At 40.7% G+C, this 19,042-nt stretch overlaps 1 protein-coding gene across 2 annotated transcripts in view; it reads right to left on the reverse strand.

Annotated features, from left to right (window-relative positions):
* Nucleotides 1-19,042, reverse strand: part of STYXL1 (serine/threonine/tyrosine interacting like 1) — a 61,321-nt gene that overhangs the window by 19,420 nt on the left and 22,859 nt on the right. Inside the window, exons 3-4 of one of the 2 annotated variants that reach the window (XM_054589756.1) lie at nt 8,699-8,760; nt 4,877-5,030 (exon numbers count right to left, since the gene is read on the reverse strand). In XM_054589756.1, coding sequence (XP_054445731.1) covers nt 4,877-5,030; nt 8,699-8,760 — 216 coding nt within the window. Of the gene's footprint in view, nt 1-4,876; nt 5,040-8,698; nt 8,761-19,042 lie in introns of those variants that run through there. The other variant, XM_054589757.1, reaches the window with a different exon arrangement.

Below are 19,042 nucleotides of genomic sequence, written 5' to 3' on the forward strand. Positions count from 1 at the left end.
TTAAAAGCAACTTACCACCAAGAAAGTTAACATTTTTTTCTGTAAATATATATAGTATCATATATTGTGTGCTACATATTGTATACCATACAATTCACCTATTTGTACATAGTACAACTAGTGTACTAGACAGCTGCTCCTCTGCCAATGCCACATGACCATCTGGAGTATTCACACACGGGGGCGATGGGGTCAGAGATGGAGGAAGGCTGATTTCCAGGAGACAATTAGAGACTTGGATGAAGAGCCATCCCAGGGCCCAGGTTATCCAGCCAAGCATGTAATGAAGTTAATGTTTTTGAAACATTAAGTTCATTCATCTCTGTTCCCATTAATCCTAGGTTCTCTGTTGACATCAGGTTTCTCACCCCTTGAACTGGGGCACCCACGGCTTCAGGGGAAGGGGGTGATCACCTGGTACAAAGGAGTTACCACTCAGCCTGAGCTTTAAGTTAAATTATTTGAGGTCCTTAGCCAAATACTTGTCTTGACGTTCGGTTTTGTTGAGGAAGGAGGAAAGAAATCCCCAAATTCCCAAAGCTTCCCTTCATAGTTGGTGTAAGTGTCCTGGCCCAGGAAACTCCACCCACACATATCATGAGCTCATTGTGGGGGCCTGTAACCCATGTAAAGCAAGCAAGGAAGGATGCTTTAACATAAGGGAAATGTTGCTCATAAAAGAAGGAGGTTGACTTTTGCATGCTAAAAGGAGCTTAGAGAGAGCATCCCAGAAGCCAAGACAAGGGAACATACTTCCTGGGTTCCTAAGAAGACACCCAACTAAAGGGGTAGAAACATACTGGCTAGTGTGGGGGAAGGGTATGTGCTAAAAATGGCTTTTGTCCCATTTCCCACTAGGGTTCTGAGACCCCCACAGCAGAGGTGGGGTGGCGAGTGGTTAATCTAACACTAGAAGTTGCAGCAGGCCCAGGGATCAGGAACACGTGTGTAAGATCAGGGGGAGCCTGAGGAAGAGGGCACAAGGCTGAGTCCCCCAGGAGCCAGTGCCATGCCCTGCCAAGGTGGAGGTAACCACTCATGACTTACACTAGACATGGACATTTTGGCCACAAACACAGCCCATGGCCAAAGGTCCCATAGGCTGAGCTTGATCTTATCCAGAAGCCATCAGGAAAGGACTACACAGAGACCAAAATCTCCTTCTAAGACATGATGATGGTTCCCCCCCATGCCCAGATTTCCATGGGGGTCAGGAAGGTGGGTGCTTAAGAGCAGAGAAGGGGAGGGGGTGGTGAGAGAAACCTTTAAATGGTCTTTTACCCAAAGGAGTCTACATTTACCTGAAAGATATCCACTTTAAAGGAGAAAGTTGTCTTAAGTGGGCAAGCTGTGTGTGTGATTTTGATTTTTGTTGTGTTGCTGTTGTTGTGATTGTGGTTTCCTACCCAGGGAGAACAAGGACTCCATAGCACAGTGAGGTCACTTATAGAATTGAGAGGGGGTCACCTTTATTGACCACTGTTCCCAAGATTGCAGACCAGAAGCCAGCAAGACAAGCTTGGGGAAGAGGGAATAATTTCCTGGCTAAGGACCTCCTGGGAAGACTAGTTTTATTAAAGGTGGAAGCCTAGTGCCACCCAGTGACCATTGGTATGAATGCCCCAGGCCATAGAACCACCCACGTGAATTAGTGACTGAGCCACAAACAGCAGAGCCCCATGCCAACGGCCAGGGGTGGTCAGCCCAAAGCAGAGGCTGAATGGAAACTGCTATGGAGCATCATTAAAGCAAATTACAACCAACCATGTTTTAATGCTCCAGCTCAGGGCTGGAGTGACTTTGCATGGTTCTCCCACATCATTACCCAGGCCTTAGAAGACTGGACAGAGCCAAACTGCCTGGTCTTGAATACTGACCCCAGCACTTACTGATTTAAAAAAAAAAAGTCTATAAATTCTTTCAAATACCTCTCTTTAAAAGGTTGGGTCTAATTCCCCTCTCTGTAAGAGTAGACTGTATTCAATGACTTCCTTCTAGTGAATCAAATGTGGCAGAAATGACTATATATAAGCCCCAAGCCTGGCTTTTCCTTTCTCTCTCTCTCTGTTCACTCACTGGGGTGGTCGGAGGGTGGGGACTGGCTGCCATGTCATGAGGCTGTGCAAGTAGTCCTAGGGAGATGTCTACGTGACTGGGAACTGAAGTCTCCTACCAACGGCCAGAATGAAACTGAGGCCTTCCGGCTATAGCCATGTGAGTGAATCATCTCAGAAGCAGATCATCCTGGCCCAGTCATACTTTCCAATGATAATAGCCCTGGCTGACATCTTGACTACAACCTAAAGAAAGATGTACCAGAGCCTGCCAGCTAAGGTGCTCCTGAATTCTGGACCCACAGAAACTATGAGATAATGTCTGCTACATCATGCTACTGAATTTGGAGGTAATTTTCTACATGGCAATAGATAACTAATCCACTAGGTGTAAGGTCTTGGGCAAGTTACTTTGCCTTTCTGGGCCCTAATTTCCCCACCTATAAAATGGGGATGTTACCTATTACAAGATAATTTTCTATGGCCTCTCACATCTCTACAAGTCATTTATTTAATTTTTACATTTTATTTTATTTTTTTCCTTTACCATTTATCCCCCTTATACCCTCTTCTACATCCACCCCCTCACCCAATCCCCCCATAATCACCACCCTGTTAACCATGTCCATGAGTCCTTTCTCTTTTTTGCTCAACCCCTCCAACCCTAACCCCCCACCCCAGAGCAACCGGCCTGCTCTCTATCTATGTCTGTCTCTATTTTACTTGTTAATTCATTTGTTGCTCTACTTGGATCTTTTTTCCTACTTTGTTGTCCAAATTGCTGATTCAACCCTCTACTTCATCCAATCTACTATTAACTCCTTCCAGTGTATTATTTATTTCAGATCTTGGATACTTTATTTCTGAATGGTCCTTTTTAATGGTTCCTATGTCCGTTTTCATGCTGTTGAACATCCTTATAACCATTTCTCTAATCTCTATATCTGATAAATTGCTTGCCTCCATTTCACTTAGTTCTTATGGAGTATTTTCTTGTTCTTTCATTTGGGGCCTGTTTCTTTGTCTTCACATTTTGGTTGCCTCTTTGTATGTACTAGGTATATCTGCAAAGATTCTGGTGGAGACCTATGTCAGATGCCGACTGTGACTGGCCCTAGACAACTAGTTTGGAGTTATCAGTGATTCACAGCTTGTGGCTCCCTGTGCTGATTCTGGATGTGTGCAAAAAGAACCAGGCTGTGCACCAAGGCCAGCTTTTACCAGCACTGGGCCTGGAGAAGGGTCAGCTAAAGTCTCAGAGCTCCCAGAGATCCACCTTTGCAGTTACTTAATCACTAAAATAGCCTCAAGCTGTACTCAGCAGCCTGGCCCAAGTTCCAAAGGGTGTGGCAAGAGGGATTCCTATGGGTGAGGCTATTGCTTCCCCTCAGGCTGATGCCACTTGGAGGGGAGTGTTCTTGCCTGCAAAAGATGGCTTCTGCAGTATGAGGAATGACTCAGCACAGGGATCCTGGTGGCTGCTTCTTCAGCTCTTTCCTCAGAGCCACCAGCCTCAGACTCTCCTGACATGTCTCTAATCTACTCTGCCCTCCCTCTGCTGGAGCCCAGAGTAAGTGTCAGCAAATGATATTTTGTGAGTTGGCCCTGTAAGAGGCTCTCTGCATCTCCAGCCATCTCACCCTGGCAGACAGAAACTCCACTGCTCTTTACAGCCAGATGTTATTGGGTTCCTTTCCTGTTTCTAGTTCTCTAGACTGGGGAGCCTAGCTTGTAGTTTAGACCCCATACTTCTCAGGGGGAATGCCCCTCAGCCACTGAAATATCCCTCTAGAACTTCAGCTGTCACACATGGCTGCCCAGCCAGCCCTCTCATGCCTCTGCACTTCCTACCAGTCTCAATGTGGTGATATGGTTTCTTTGGTAAGTCTTTGGTTATGCAGCTTCTCTCTAGCTAGTGTTCAGGTGGTTATTCAGGATGACTTCTCTATAATTTAGTCATAATTCTAGTTTGTTCCTGGGAGCAGGTTAGTGTAGCTTCCACCTACCTGCCTCCATCTTGGATGTCTCTACATGTTCTTTAAATGAGGCTCTGGCTTTTCAAGGATATTTGTATAACCAACAGCTTTGGAAAACAGAGACAGTTTTTTCCTTCAGAGCCAAGGATGGGCAGGTTTTCTGCCCATTACATAAGATTCAGGCCCCCTATGCTCAGAGTTCTTCTCCTATAATACAATGACCTGCATGGAAAAGTGTACTTGGCCCTCCTCATGTCACCCTGTAAGAACTGTCTCAATGTGGTGATATGGTTTCAATTGAGTTGCCACATCCCACCATGTTTTTTACATTTTATTTTATTTTTTCCTTTACCATTTATCCCCCTTATACCCTCTTCTACCTCCACCCCCTCTCCCCATCCCCCCACAATCACCGCCCTGTTAACCATGTCCATGAGTCCTTTCTTTTTTTTGCTCAACCCCTCCAACCCTAACCCCCAACCCCAGAGCAACCGGCCTGCTCTCTATCAATGTCTAGAGATGTGGCTAGACACTGGGGGGCACCAGTGCAGGAAAATGATGACATTCTGGTTACTTTTATTGCCCTGAGTAATAAAGTCCTTTGTCTCCAACCCAGGAACCTATGTCCTCAGCCAACATCTCTGAAATGGTGGTAGGCTCACTTATCATCTTGCAAGGAAGGAAAAATCCAGACCCTTCCTGGTTCTTCATACTGTCATCCTCATGGGGATATTCTGCGGACTGCACGAATTAACCCAGGTAGAACACTTCGCATGGTTCCTGGCATGTGGCAAAAGTGTTCAATAACTGTTAACTATTATTCTTATAGCTAGTGTAAAAACCTACCTTCTCCTCTATTGTAAGAGTTGTCATCATCATCATCATCATCATCATCATGTTTTAGGATTCCCTCCAGGGAGCTGGTATTGCTATCATATACTACACAGTACTTTACACATTCCAGATCCACAGACTCCGGGATAAGATATTCATTTGCCTTCTAAAGAAACCACAAAAGAAGCCTGTTAGCAGATGGGTTCAGTTGAGCAAATATTCCCTGCACACCAGCTCTGGGAGGAAATAGAGGTAGGACTATGCCTGTTTTCTTGACTACACATGGGCACTGAAGTACTAAGAATTGACTGAAGGTCTACTAAATTCCAAGGATCTTCCATATCCACATCCCCTAATGTGAAAAGCTGATCACAACTGACTGGACCAGAGATAAGTGCCTGGCCAAAGAATCACTGGCCTACTGACCCACCAACTGAACTAAGATCTCTCTCTGGGGGCAAGTGGTCACCCATATGGGCCAAAACCAAAATCCCCCATAAGAGGGCAGTAAGCAGAAGATTGAATAAGCAGAAGTCATAAGCAAGCAGATAAAATTGGGCCAACTGTAAGCTCAAATATAAACTCTGTGAGAGCGGGAACATTTGTCCTTATATAGTCACTGATGTATCCTGACCTTCTAGAACACTGCCTGGCATGTAAGGCCATAAATATGAAGAAAGGAAGGAGTGGGCAAACAGGTCCACGAGATCATGGAGAGTAGTCAGGAAGTAGTTCAGTCACCATCACGATGGACTGCAGGGGCAGGAATGATGGATACCTCCTGCTAAGAGGGGAATGAGTTCTCTCAGAACCAGACTTGCCTAGGATCCCACATGGTGTTCCAGAGCTCCAGAAGGCCTGGCTGGGCGGCAGCTGAGAGGTTAGTCCTCATTTGTTCTCAATGCTTCCCAAAAGCCCCCACTACTCAGGGAAACCTGAGCCTAACTCTGTCTCTTACAACCTGTCTGGCTGACACAGAAGCCCTGACAGAGGACCTGTAGGTGGGATAGGACAACTGCACATCTCCACCACAAGGCAGGGAGGTAAGGCCTATGCAGGTATAGATCAGGGATGTTCTCTGGGACTTAAAGGGGAGAAATTATGTTTGTCTAAAGGAATTAGCAGACAGATGGTGCTCAGAGGATGAGCAGGATTTAGACAGGTGATAATAAGGAAAGCGGGGTGTGGATGTGGAAAAGAGCATGAGCAAAGGGAAAGGTGGGAACAGTCCATAGAGTCTAGAGCAGGTGGGAGAGCAGGGAGAGATGTGGCTAGACATTTATTTGTTTTTTCAATAAACATTTTTCCAGGACCTACTTTGTACTTACACTGTGCTCAGTTCAGGAATAGAGAGGGGGGGTTTTGCTTTTTTTGTTTGTTTGTTTATTTGGTTTGGTTGTTTGTTTTTTAAAGGGAAATGCCTGAGTTGGTCTGGAGGACTCCAAAAGTGCACAGGGAGGGTAGAGGCATCTGAGCTGAGACTGCAAAGGCAAGAGGAAATTCTCCAGATGGACAAGGGCTGGGGGGGTGTTTGGGGCAGAAGGAATAGCTTCCAGTCATTCACTTTGGTCAACAAATAGATACCAGCCAGATGCCAGGGACCAGACAGAGCATCCAGGATACAATGATGAGCAAAGTACACACTCTCCTGTGCTCAGAGAGAGCAGTGTATTTAGGGGATCACACGGACTCTATTTCCTACATCTTAAGAGATCATTGCTTCTAAGATGCACCATCAGTTTAACAACAGTTGCAATCAGGAATGCATATAAAAGGAGGTATCTATTGGCCTATACCAATACTTCAGGCAAGGCATGGAGCAGCTGGACCCCAGGAAAACCTGAACAAGGGCTGTAAAGCCCAAACCTCCCTCTCAGACCCTGCTCCTCTGCTTTCCTGGCACTCTGACTTCACCTTCTCAGACAACTTTTCCAGAAGCCTAAGTCATGGCCATCATAAATGCTCAGACTCCCATCCTCCAAACACTACCAACAGAACAGAAAGAGCTGCCTTCTTCAATTCCAATTCTGATTTGTTCAGTGTTCATCCTTAGCTGATGTGTGGACAGGATCTGGACACTATTTTAGGGAGTACCACTAGATCCCCATGGTTTGAACTGGGAAAGGAGAAGTTCCCCTTCAACAAGTGGAGAGGGGAGCCAGGCATAAAATAACATGTCCACCAATGTGCTTTTGGGGGAAAAAAAAAGACAGTACCACATTCAAAGTGCAGATCGACTGTAGGATATATTCCAATGTCAGAAATGTTAAAATAAGGGGGTCAAGGGAGTATGTGCATCTTAGAACAAGGAAACACAGCAGGGCATGCTGTTGAGGTGGCAGGAGAGAGTAGAAGCATGCAGAGGTGAGGCTGGAGAGGGAGGTGGAATCAGGTAGAAAAGGCCGTGAACATGGAGTTGAAGGGCTCTGTGTCCTGCTGGGCCTGGGAGCTCCCTGAAGGCCTGCAATCTGCTGGCAAAACATTGGGGGAGAGCAGGAAAGAGGTGTCAATCTGGCTAAGGGGTTCTGAAGAGCTAAAACAGAGAGAATGGCTCTTTCCCAGAGTTAGGGGTGCTGTCAGAATCAAAGGAATGTGCAGATTTGAGAGCTAAACTGGGAGCTGAGGGCCATGCATCATGAAGGGGCTCTGAATAGACTGCAAAAAGCAGGGAAAGGCCTGAAATGGGGATTCAGAGCTAGAGGATGGAGTCAGAGAATTGAAAATCCAGGGGCAAAAAAAAAAAAAAAAAAAAAGGAAAAAACCCCACAACACATATTGATGGATTGGTTTAGGGGAAGCTTGTTAGGCAGCAAGATTATCTTGGAAAAATACTTGAGCCAGGGCCTGTGCTCCCTCTCAAGTTAGGTGTGGGAAAGAGCCAGAGTTAGAATGCATAACAGCACAGTGGCAGTGGGAATTTTATGAGATATTTTTAGAAGTAAAATTGGCAGGACAGCTCAACTACATAGATACTTGAGGCTGGAAGCTTGGGTGAAATCTCCAAGCAAGAAAGTGTCCTAACAGATACAAAGGAAACTAAGGATAGACCAGTGGTTTTCTTTATAGGTAGCAGAAGAAGAAAATGTAGCTGAACCAAAGAGAGAGAGAAAAGAAACCAGGGAAGCAAGAGAGAACCTGAAAGTCAAATGCAGAGAAAGTGGTCAGGACTGCAAAGACTAGAGATGGATCCTGAGTGAAGGCTGCCAGGCTTGACAACAATTTGAGAGAGAAGATACTTGTAGGGGTGGAGAAAAGGGCCTCACTGCAGGAGTGGGGCATGGAAACTGCTGCAGGGCTCTGTCTTTTTAAATAGTTGGAATGGAGAAAGGAAGTTAGGAAGGGACCAGATGGAAAGGAAAGGGAGCAGCTTCCATCTTTGCGTTATATTGACTATGTGGTTTATTCCCTAGGTAGGACAAACCATGTTGGACAAATGTATATGGAATAGACCCTCTTATGGTCTGTTCCCTAAGTAGAACAAAAGCTCCATGAGGTTAGGGACAATGAATTAAAGGCCTCCTGTATTCTGTTCTATACCCAGGGTCTGGAACAGTGCCTGGTACATAAAGAAATTAAATCAATATTTGCTTAATGAAATTGTTGATCATGAGGGTGGGAGCGACACCTTAGGAAGTGTGTGAGAAGTGGGGAGACCCTTCACAGTGGATGCACAGGGATGTTGTGTGCTGTCCATGCTGCCTGCCTATGCTGCCCACAGCATTGAACAGTAGGTGCCGCCTCCTTGATCTAAGATAAAACCTCCATTTCTTCCTACCCTCCCCACACTCCTGTAAGGTAGCCAGCCTGCCCCAGATGCTGGCTCTGCCAGTATACCTTCTTCACTCGATGGGCTGTTATCACATGGCTTTCATCATACTCCCGTTTGGAACGCACATCTGAAAAGGACAGAATTTCACTAATAACTATTTGCAAAAGAGCACATGACCAAGCTACTTAGAGAACTCACATGATCAACATCTATTTATTTGGCCAATAGGTGATAGTTACTGTCCATTTAAAACTAAAGGTGTTGTTCCACTATTCTGAGCTGCACACACCACAACTCCACCGCCCCCTCACACCCACACATCCCCTTAAGGGGTAGTGAGACTTTGTATCTTTGAATTAGGGGCAGTCTCTTCTGAGGCCCCAAAAAACAAGGAGGGGGGAAATCAAAACCAGATGATCTCATACTAAATGTCCCCATGGAATTTTAGACACAAATTCAGACTCTTGAACCTAGGAACTAAGGTTCAAATGCTCCTGCAAGGGCAGGTGCATTATTAATGTTCTTCAAAGGTGGGAGAACATGGAACAGAAAGTGAATGTTATGCATAAATACTAAATATGACTGTTATCCAAAATATACAGAGTTCCTAAAATTCAACAATAAGAAAATGAACAACCCAAGTAAAAATGGGCAAAAGAAAGGAACAGACACCTTACCAAAGAAGCTATACAGATGACAAATAAGTATATGAAAAGATGTTCAACATCATATGTCAGAATGGAATGGCAAATTAAAACAACAATGAGATACAACTACACACCTATTAGAATGTAGTATTCAAAATATAGACACCATCAAATCCTGGTGAGGATGTGGAGCAACAGGAACTCCCATTCATTGCTGGTGGGATTGCAAAATGGTATAGCCATTTTGGAAGACAGTTCGGCAGTTTCTAACAAAACTAAACATACTCTTATCAGTAATCATGTTCTCTGTTTTTGACCCAAATAAGCTGAAAATTTATCACCACACAAAAGCCTACACATAGATGTGTATAGCAGCTTTATGTATAATTGCCAGAACTTGGATGCAAGTCCTTAAGTAGGCAAATGGATAAATAAACTGTGGAAATCCAGACAATGGACTATTGGACAATGCTAAAAAAGAAAGAGCTACTAAGCCAAGAAAAGACCGCGGAAAGTTAAATGCATATATAAATGAAGAATGGCAATCTCAAAAGTCTACATATTGTATTATTCCAATAATATGACATTCCTGAAAAGGCAAAACTATGGAGACAGTAAAAATATCAGTGGTTATCAAGGGTTAGTGGGGAGAGATGATTGTAAGGACAATGAAACTATTCTGTAAAGTGCTATAATGATGGATATATGTCATTACACATGTGCCCAAACCCACAGAATGTACAACACTAAGAGGGAACCCTAATGTAAAATTATGGACTTTGAGTGATAATGATGGGTCAAAGTAGCTTCACCAATAATAACATACACAAGTATGCCATGACAGTTCTGAATATCAATAGCTGGGGAGGCTGTGCTTGTGTAGGGGCAGGGAGTGTATAGGAACTCTCTGTAACTTGTGCTCAATTTTGCTGTGAACCTAAAACTAAACCTAAAACTTAAAAAACAAAGTCTATTTTTAAAAAGACATTAGAAAGCACTAACCATAAAAGAAAATATTGATAAATCTAGTCCTTCAAATTAAGAACTTGTATCTCTTTTCATCAAAATACAACATTAAGAAGGTAAAAGGGCAAGCCACAGAGTAAGAGAAAACATTCGTAACACAAATCACTAACAGAAGACCTGTATCCAGAATTTATAAAGAACCCATAAATCAATTGGGGGAGAAAAAACTTCATACATCTGAAGATATCTTTATTCTAAGGTATCTTGAGAGACAGCTCACGGCTGCTCTAGGTCATTCTAGGGAATTACCCCAGCCTGCCATAAAGTGCCTACCTTAGAAAATTCAAAGCCGCCAGAAGAAGTTATTATTGGTTCCAGCCAACACCTGAAGATAGGGCCCTTGTCTCTCAGCCTTAGGGGAAGATAGGAGCCTAACATTGATAAGCTTTAGTTAGCAAACCCAGGTGGGTTTCACATGGACTGGTCTCCATTCCCTTTTTGTAATTTTTCACTTTTCCGACTCTACCGAGCCCCTGCTTGCCCCGCTCCCCACTCCCTCATTCTCCCCTTAAAAGGTGACCTTTGTGCAAACTGAAATTGAGTTCAGTTCACTCTTTTCCCTGTTGCAAAAGTACATTACTGATTAAAATCTGTCCTTACCACTTTAACTAGAATCTGGTATTTTTTATCTTTGATACCTTTTAGGAACAAAAATACACAAACTACAGTATAGCTATGTACAGCAACAGGAGTGAATTCTAATAAAATAATCTTGAGCAAAAGTAGTCAGATACATAGTCTTTATGGACTAAAAACAAAAGAAACTAATGTTATCTGAGTAGGAAAGCAAGAGAAGATGAAAATCATTCTTGGTTAAATAGATAATGGGCACAGAATTTCACTTCGGGATAATGAAAAAGTTCTGGAGCCAGACCATGGCAGCAGTTACACAACAATGTGAATGTACTATAATGCCACTGAACTGTAAACTTTAAAATGATAAATCTTATGTGTACATTTTACCACAATAAAAAAGAAAAACAGAATTGTGGCAGGTACAGATGTTATTTCTTTACTTCCTCGGACTATTTCCAAAGTACTATATTTTCTATGGGAGCAAGTAGCTTTAAAAATCAAACTTCAACTTACTGAGGCTAGAGAGGCAGTAGTCCCTCTTACCATGGTCCCAAACTTGAATCTTATGTACAGACATGGAGATTCTGAGGTAGAACCCAGGAATCTTACATTATTTGTTTCCCTATTCACTGACATATCTCAAGCCTTTAGCATAGCATTTAAAACAAGCTGGGCACTTTGTTAACATTTGCTGACTAAATACTTAGAGAACCCAGGTAGAGTAGAATGATGAGAACCGAAAGGAAACAGGTATTAGAGATAGGTGGAGATCAGCAATGCCTTATATCATTAGATGTATATGTGAGGAAAAGAATAAAGAAGACCATTGGATGTGGTTGTTGTTAGCATTTGACATTCTGATCTCTGTGGATAATGAGAAAAATCAGATTATGGGTGAGGAGGAAGAGGAATAAGTATTAAGAAAATCATTTTTTAATGATTCAAACAATACCGAGAGGAAGTAAGTAGCACTCTCTGAACCTCCCTTTCTCCATTCTTTCCTCTGAGTCTGGTGTATTCACCTTTTCATGAGGTTCTTCTGTTCCCCAAATTGTCTACAGAATAAGTAACAATAAAGTGAAATTAAAGAAAAGGAGAACAGAGGATAGGATTCAATAGATGTCTACAGTCCTCCCTGAGAAGATAGCAAGGTAATTTGTCAGAGGTGGAGGCAAAGGTTTTGAGTTCAAGGAGAAAGGGGTGAATTTGTGGAATCTATCAGATGTAGAGGGAAATAGATAAAAGAAATGGTACTTAGCTGTGATGAGGCAATGTGAATTAAGTAACACCAGATCCACCTACATGATATGTTCTCTCATGATGAATGATGCTTTATAGCAGAAATGGAAAACAGTGAATGAGGGCTGGCAAGAAGTGGGGAGGGGCAGTTAAATGAATGTGGAAGAGAGGGACAGCTGACAGAAAAAGAATGGGGTATGGACTTTTTACAGAAATCCCTACATTGGAAACCTTGTAAGTGGCATCTCACAGAATGGAGATGGAGCATAGAATGTGACTCAGCTGGGGAGGCTTGCCCATTTGCAATGCAGTTCAACAGCACTCAGGGGCTGTCCACATAGGTTGTAAGAGAAGTGAAAGGCAGAGGTCTTAGGGAGAAGCACCTGGAAGCTTTGATCTTACCTCATATGTGCTTCCATTCAGGAAAAGATCCTGAGACCTCGCTGTACCAGATCTTCTTAAACCTAGATTGTTATCCTTAATCTTAATCAACTTTAATTTATATAGTTGTGATTTTTTTAATTATACATTTACTTTTAATAAAGTTGTAAAGTTGAACATATTAAAGAAACAAGTGAAACAAAGTACACGGCAAGTTAATTTTACACATTAATATACAGGGTCCAGCAAAAGTAATGCCTGCTTGAGTGTGGTTGGTAGGGTAATAATATGGGCATAATAATTTATAGTTTTAATTGGAACATTTCACCTAAAATGTCATATGGTGTGCTTGAATGTGATATTATTATGTTACAGAATTGCATGCTTATGATTTTGTAATAAAAGAATTTGTAATTTAAAAAGGGGCATTATTTGTGCCAGATGCTGTTGATGCAAAAATCTGAAGTGAATAAGCCAAATCTAACAGTGTGCACAAAAAATAATATATCATGATCTATTAGGAACAATTATGTAATAATTGAACTCACATTAAGATATTAAGGAAGAAAAACTCTACTTTCATTCTGATAGGTGCAAAAAGTTTTCAATTCTTACCATGAAAAATATTCTTAGTAAGTAAGGAATATAAGGCAATTTCCTTAACCTGATGTGTATGTTACTAAATATCTACAGAAGACATCATACTGATCTGTAAAGTGAGAAACAAGACAAAATGTTCATCATCACTGTTCCTCTTTAATAATGTACTAGAGGACAAAGGGCTCAACAATGTAGTGAGATAAGAAAAAAATAAGTGTATAAGAACTGAAAAGAAATACCATATTTTGCCACGTATGACATGCACCCATGCTTTTGTGCGCATTATATATGGGATTATTATACCCATTATTATATCTATGGTTATGTAATCATTATAATCATATATAATGTGCATCCTTATTTTTCCCTCAAAAATTTGGGCAATGGAGCCTCAGAGAAGGGGGATTGGAAGCAAGAGGGAAAGGGGGCCTAAGGAGCTAGAGTCAGCTATTTGCCTATTCTGTATGTTGGGCATGGCTACTTCAAAAGAGTCAGTGAATTGATGTGGGATGACAATGATAAAAAGCAGGAAATTCATATTACTCCAGGATGGGATCCTAGAGCAGAAAAAGGATATGAGACTAAAAGCTAAGGAAATCTAAATAAAGTATGAACTTTGGTTAGTAATAATGTATCAATATTGGCTCATTAATTGTGATAAATGGATCAACCTAAAGTAAGGTGTTAACAGGGAAAACTGGGTGTAGGGTATGTAAGGAACTTCTGTAGTTACTATCTTTGCAATTTTTCTATAAATATGAAACTATTTCTTCATCATTCATTAAAAAAAATAAAAGGCGTAAACTCTAATGAATTCTTGATTTTGAAATTTTGGCTCCCTAAGCTCATGGGGAAGAACCTATCACAGTGAGAAGCTCTGATGAAGGGGACTGGCAAGGACACTATTATTATTCCCCAAACCTAGAAACACTGGTGTTAGCTTTGCTGTCTTCTACTCCCAAACCCTCAACATTCAAACTGTCATCAAGTGCTGATTAAATTTTAAAATACTATATCTCTCATCTACAAGTTTCAGTGTATCACATTAAAAGCTCTGTTTCTGTATAGGAAAAAAAATGCTTCAAATAAAATCAAAAGACTCATGAGCCAGGAATAATATTTATAATTCAAATAATAAGCAAAGGGCTAATTAATTTATGTGAAGAAATACTGAAGACAAACAACCTAACAGGAAAATAAACAATGGATGGCAACAGGCAATGCACAAAAAGAGAAAAAGAAAAATCACTAATAAACATACAGAAAAAATGTTCAACTTTACACATGATTAAATAATGCAAATCAAAACAACAAAAAACCCCAGAATTCATTTGTAAAAAATTGTGTATTTATTCTAATATCTTTAAACTTCAGTCACTTTCAAAGTACTCTCTATTTGAGGCAATACACCTTTTGAGACATTTTTTTCCACCGCTCAAAACAGTTTTTGAACTTGTCGATTTTGATGCTTGTTAGTGCTTCTGCCATTTTTTGTTTCACCTCTTCCACATCAGCAAAAGTTCCCCTTTGAGGACTTTTTTCATCCAGGAAAACAAAAAAAAAAGTCAGTCAGGGTTGAGATCGGGTGAATAGGAAGGGTGGGACATGGGGTCTTGCCTATTTTTGGTCAAAAAACTGCTGAACACTCAACACGGTACAGGTGGTGTGCTTGTAAATCACTCATCATGAAACAGGCAAAAGAGTTGAAAGTCTTCAAAAAAAATTAACTGAGGCCAAATGCAGCCTTTCACAATGCCAGCTGGTACACTGATACAGATGGATTCCTAAAACACTCACCTAATGGGGGAGGCCCTCCACCACCCTGTAATACAAGGGGTCTGCCCTCCAGAAGACAATTCCAGGTTTTTTTGGGTAACCCTTCATACAAGACGCCATTTTTTGCCAATCAGATTGGCAAATTTTTTAATGTTTGGAAGTTTATGGAGTTGGCAAGCTGCGAAAAAAAATAGGCATTCTCAAATATTCTTGGTAAAAGTGAAAATCAATACAAACTTTTTGGAGAGCAACAGGCAATAACGATCATTATTTGAAATACAAATATCCTTTGACTTACCAGCAATTCTACTGCAGTGTAGTGTATGAATATAATTTCAAGATATGCCAAAAAATTGGGGCAAAAATGTGCATTATACATGGCAAAATATGGTAAAGCTGTCTTATAAACAGACAGTATTATGGTCTATATAGAAAATTGAAGAGATTCACAAAGAATTAGAATTAGTAGGAGAGCACACCAAATTGCTAGATACAATATCGATATCAAAAAAAATCAATAATGGTCTGTAAAAATGGAGGAAAAAAAGATGTTTCAAAAGAGATAAAGACTGTAATAATGCTTCTATAACCCAAGTGTCTACCAGAACTCTCAATTCAGCAACAGAGACAAAAGAGGTGGATGTGCGTAGAGGCAATAATTCAGAAGACCCTGTAAAAACCAAGAAAAGCTACAGGAAGCGAACATCTAAAGTCCATTCCTTTAATGATCCTGGAAAGATGAAGAACCTGTAACAAAAAAGAAAAAAAAAGGTAGAAAGCAAATCCAAAAATACTCAGAAGTGCCAAAAGGTGAGAGCAAAATAGAAGAGAATAAAAAGCAAAATGCCTGCATTTTAAAAAGGACAAAGATAGAAACTCTGAAAAGTAAATCAAGGAAAAATAATGAAAAGCAACAAGCTTGCTCAGAAGGAGCCTGTTCAGAAGGTGCTAGCTTAGGTGGGAGAAGCCTGCTCAGGTAGAACGGCTGCCTCCCATGGAGCTTCCTCTTCACAAGGAGCTCATCCTCAAAAAGTCTCTGTCCCTGAAAAGATAATAAAAGGAAACAAATGTCTAAATGCAGAGTGAATCTAAAGGGAAGAGCAGGTGCCCAGTAGCACCACCGACACTGCTTCCAAAGAAAAACTTAAAAAAGGAGTAAAAAAAAAAATTGTTCTGTAAAGGGAATGAAATGGAAAAGCCCCTCTTCAAAAAGTAGGAGCAGAAGACGCAGATAAGAGTCTAGCTGGTCTTGAGGCAGGAGATAGTCAGGAAGGAGGAAACTCCAAAGGTGCCCCAGGGCTAAGATAAAGAACAAGGATAAAGGCCCGAGACCCTGTTCTAAAACTGGTAGTTCCTGCATCCGGAAAAGCATTGAATCCTAGTGAATCAGGAAGGCACCTGTGTAGAAGATGCTACCTGACCCCTGCTTCATTATAATAGCATTATAATAAATTAGCATTGTGGGACCCCCCTTTCCAGTAGCAAATCAAGGAAATCATGGGAGACCACCTGTGCAGTAACTTTAAAATAATATAACTACTTGTACATGAGCAATAAAAGCCCGCCAAAACTAGCCAGGAGAGGCCCACCCTGAAGGAATAAAAGCCCTCTAGCCCCTGAGGTCAGAGCTATTAGGCTATTAGGCTGTTAGGCTGTTAGGCTGTTAGGCTCTGCTCTGTCCTTCTCTGCTCCGCCCTGCACAGAATTGGCCTGCTCCCATGTTCTGTGTGGCTTAATAAATCTGCTTTCTCTCACTTTCTGCTATAAACTCTGTGTTCGGTTAAATTTTTTTTGTCCGCGATCACCAAGAACCTGGTTACTTGTGCCCACCTGTGACAGTCTTGCTACTAGTGTGGAGGAGTCCACTGGTATTTCATACTCTGAACAAAACCTGAATATTCCAGAGGGTGAAAGTTCAGATGGTAAACATCAGGCTGACACTATGTTTTGTGAAATAGAAATGGACACTGGTCAGAACACAAGGAAAGAATTCCCCAGTAAAGACTCCACAGTGGAAGAACCAATTCCAGCACTGCTTCTTCCTCCACCAATAGAAAAACACGAAGCAGCATCTAAAACTTCTCTGACAATACCTCCTAAGACCATGACAATAAATGAGTCTCAGGAAACTGAAAACGATGAAGGGAATCCACAGTCCAGATGGAAGTGACCTAAAAGATGATTCTGGATTGAATAGAGCTCAGCCCATTCAACAAGAAACTAGTTTAAAAAATCCAAAGGAGGTCTTGGCAGTCCAAGTGGCTGAGGCAGATTTTATTTGTATCTTCTCTGTTAGTTCTTTTAGAAATGAAAAATATTACAGCAAGCACTTAAATGACCTTTGATTAATGAATGTGTACTTCCTTGAAAAAGCAGCTAAAGGGAAGGAGCAATTAAACTTCGGACAAAGCCCGTACTGATATGGCTCAGTTGGTTGGGCATTGTTCCGCAAAGCAGAAGGTCTCCAGTTAGATTCCCAGTCGGGGCACGTGCGTAGTCTGTGGGTTCAGTTCCAGATTGGGGTGTGTGTGTTTGGGGTGTGTTTGAGAGGCAGCTGATTGTGGAAGATGTTTTTCTCTCCCTCTTTTTCTCCCTCCCTTCCTCTCTAAAAATAAATAAATAAAATCTTTTTAAAAAAATAAGTAAACTTTGGGCAAGGCTTCCATTCTTAATTTGTAAGATCTATTTTATACCAATTTAAATTCATTTTATATTCACTTACAGTAGTAGTAAACAACCTTTTATTTTAAAGATTGCTTTAGTGTCTAATGTTGATTTTTAAGTGGTATTCTTTTCCTTAGAACTCTATGTGGGCCTACTGATTGTTGTCTAAATTTTAGGAATTCCAAGGAACTCAGTATACTGAACTAGCAAATGCCTAATCTGGTATCTTATGTGTTTAATTGAAATGAGAAGACCAAGATAGTATAATACATTTTATTGCTTTGTCTAGCTACAATTTGTCATTTTTTCTCCATATCTATCTTCCTGTTTCACTTTTGTTTACTCTTAGTTCCTTGTTTAGCTCTATAAAAATTGACATACTTAATAGCAAATTACTTGAAGAATTTGCCAGCTTTCTATAATATTAGCACTATAAAAATTTATTTAGAGATGATAAAAGACATTTAAATTGAAAAAATTCTCCCAACAATTGACATTGTATCAGTCCAAGTATCTACTTCCTGAATTTTGATCAATATTTCTTACTGTGTATGTTAACCGTCTAAATGACTTTTAGCTCAGTGGATTGAGTGCTAGCCTGAGATGCAAAGGGCCACTGGTTCGATTCCCAGTCTAGCTCATGTGCCTGGGCTGTGTGCCAGGACCCTAGTAGGGGGTGCGCTAGAGGCAACCACACATTGATGTTTCTCTCCTTCTCTTTCCCCCTCCCTTTCCCTCTTGAAAAATAAATAAATGGAATCCTTAAAAAAATAAAAATAAAATAAAAACAATGACTTTTTTTTTTTTAAACTTTGGTGTTTTAGTGGCTTAAGAGGTTGTTCGTTGTTGTTTTAATCCAGACAGAAGTTTTTTTCTGAAAACAGCATTTAAGCAGTAGCACTTTATAAATATATTCATGCTTATTTTAGTCCCTTTGGAGGGATGTTGTTAGCCTCGTTTGTAAAAGGGCAGTTTTCTTACAATATGGCACTGAACAACAAATGGGTCAATGAAAAAAAAAACAAGAGAAATCAAAAGGGCAGTTTTCTTTGCTGCAATTGTCTTTTTTGCATAATATTAATGTTTATAAGTTTGTGAGCAAGTGAAACATGCAGGTTCAATCTATTGATTTTGATTTTCACATTTTATATCTATGCAAGAATTTATATTTCATATGTTATTTATTTTGAATGAATATAGTAAAATCACTACCCTAGGTTTTGACTTTGCAATAAACTAACCACTAGGCTCTATATTGAATGGATTTTTATGTCAAATACCAACCATCAGTAATTTTTTTTTTTTTGGCCTGTTTTGGTACAATCACTTCCTAAATGACAGTGTTAAATCACATATTTGAGAAAAATCATTTTCATGGATGGTTGGTGTTCATATGGTTATTCAACTGAATAAAGAGCTGTAAGTGATATTTGGAAACTGTAAACCTAGAATGAGAATAGGTTTTCCTATTTCTGTATAATTTATTCCATCAAATTTTAC

The sequence above is a fragment of the Pteronotus mesoamericanus genome, unplaced genomic scaffold (genome assembly GCF_021234165.1).
Source record: "Pteronotus mesoamericanus isolate MK-2021 breed Mesoamerican mustached bat unplaced genomic scaffold, CSHL_Meso_final scaffold_167, whole genome shotgun sequence".
NCBI classification, from domain to species: Eukaryota; Metazoa; Chordata; class Mammalia; order Chiroptera; family Mormoopidae; genus Pteronotus; species Pteronotus mesoamericanus.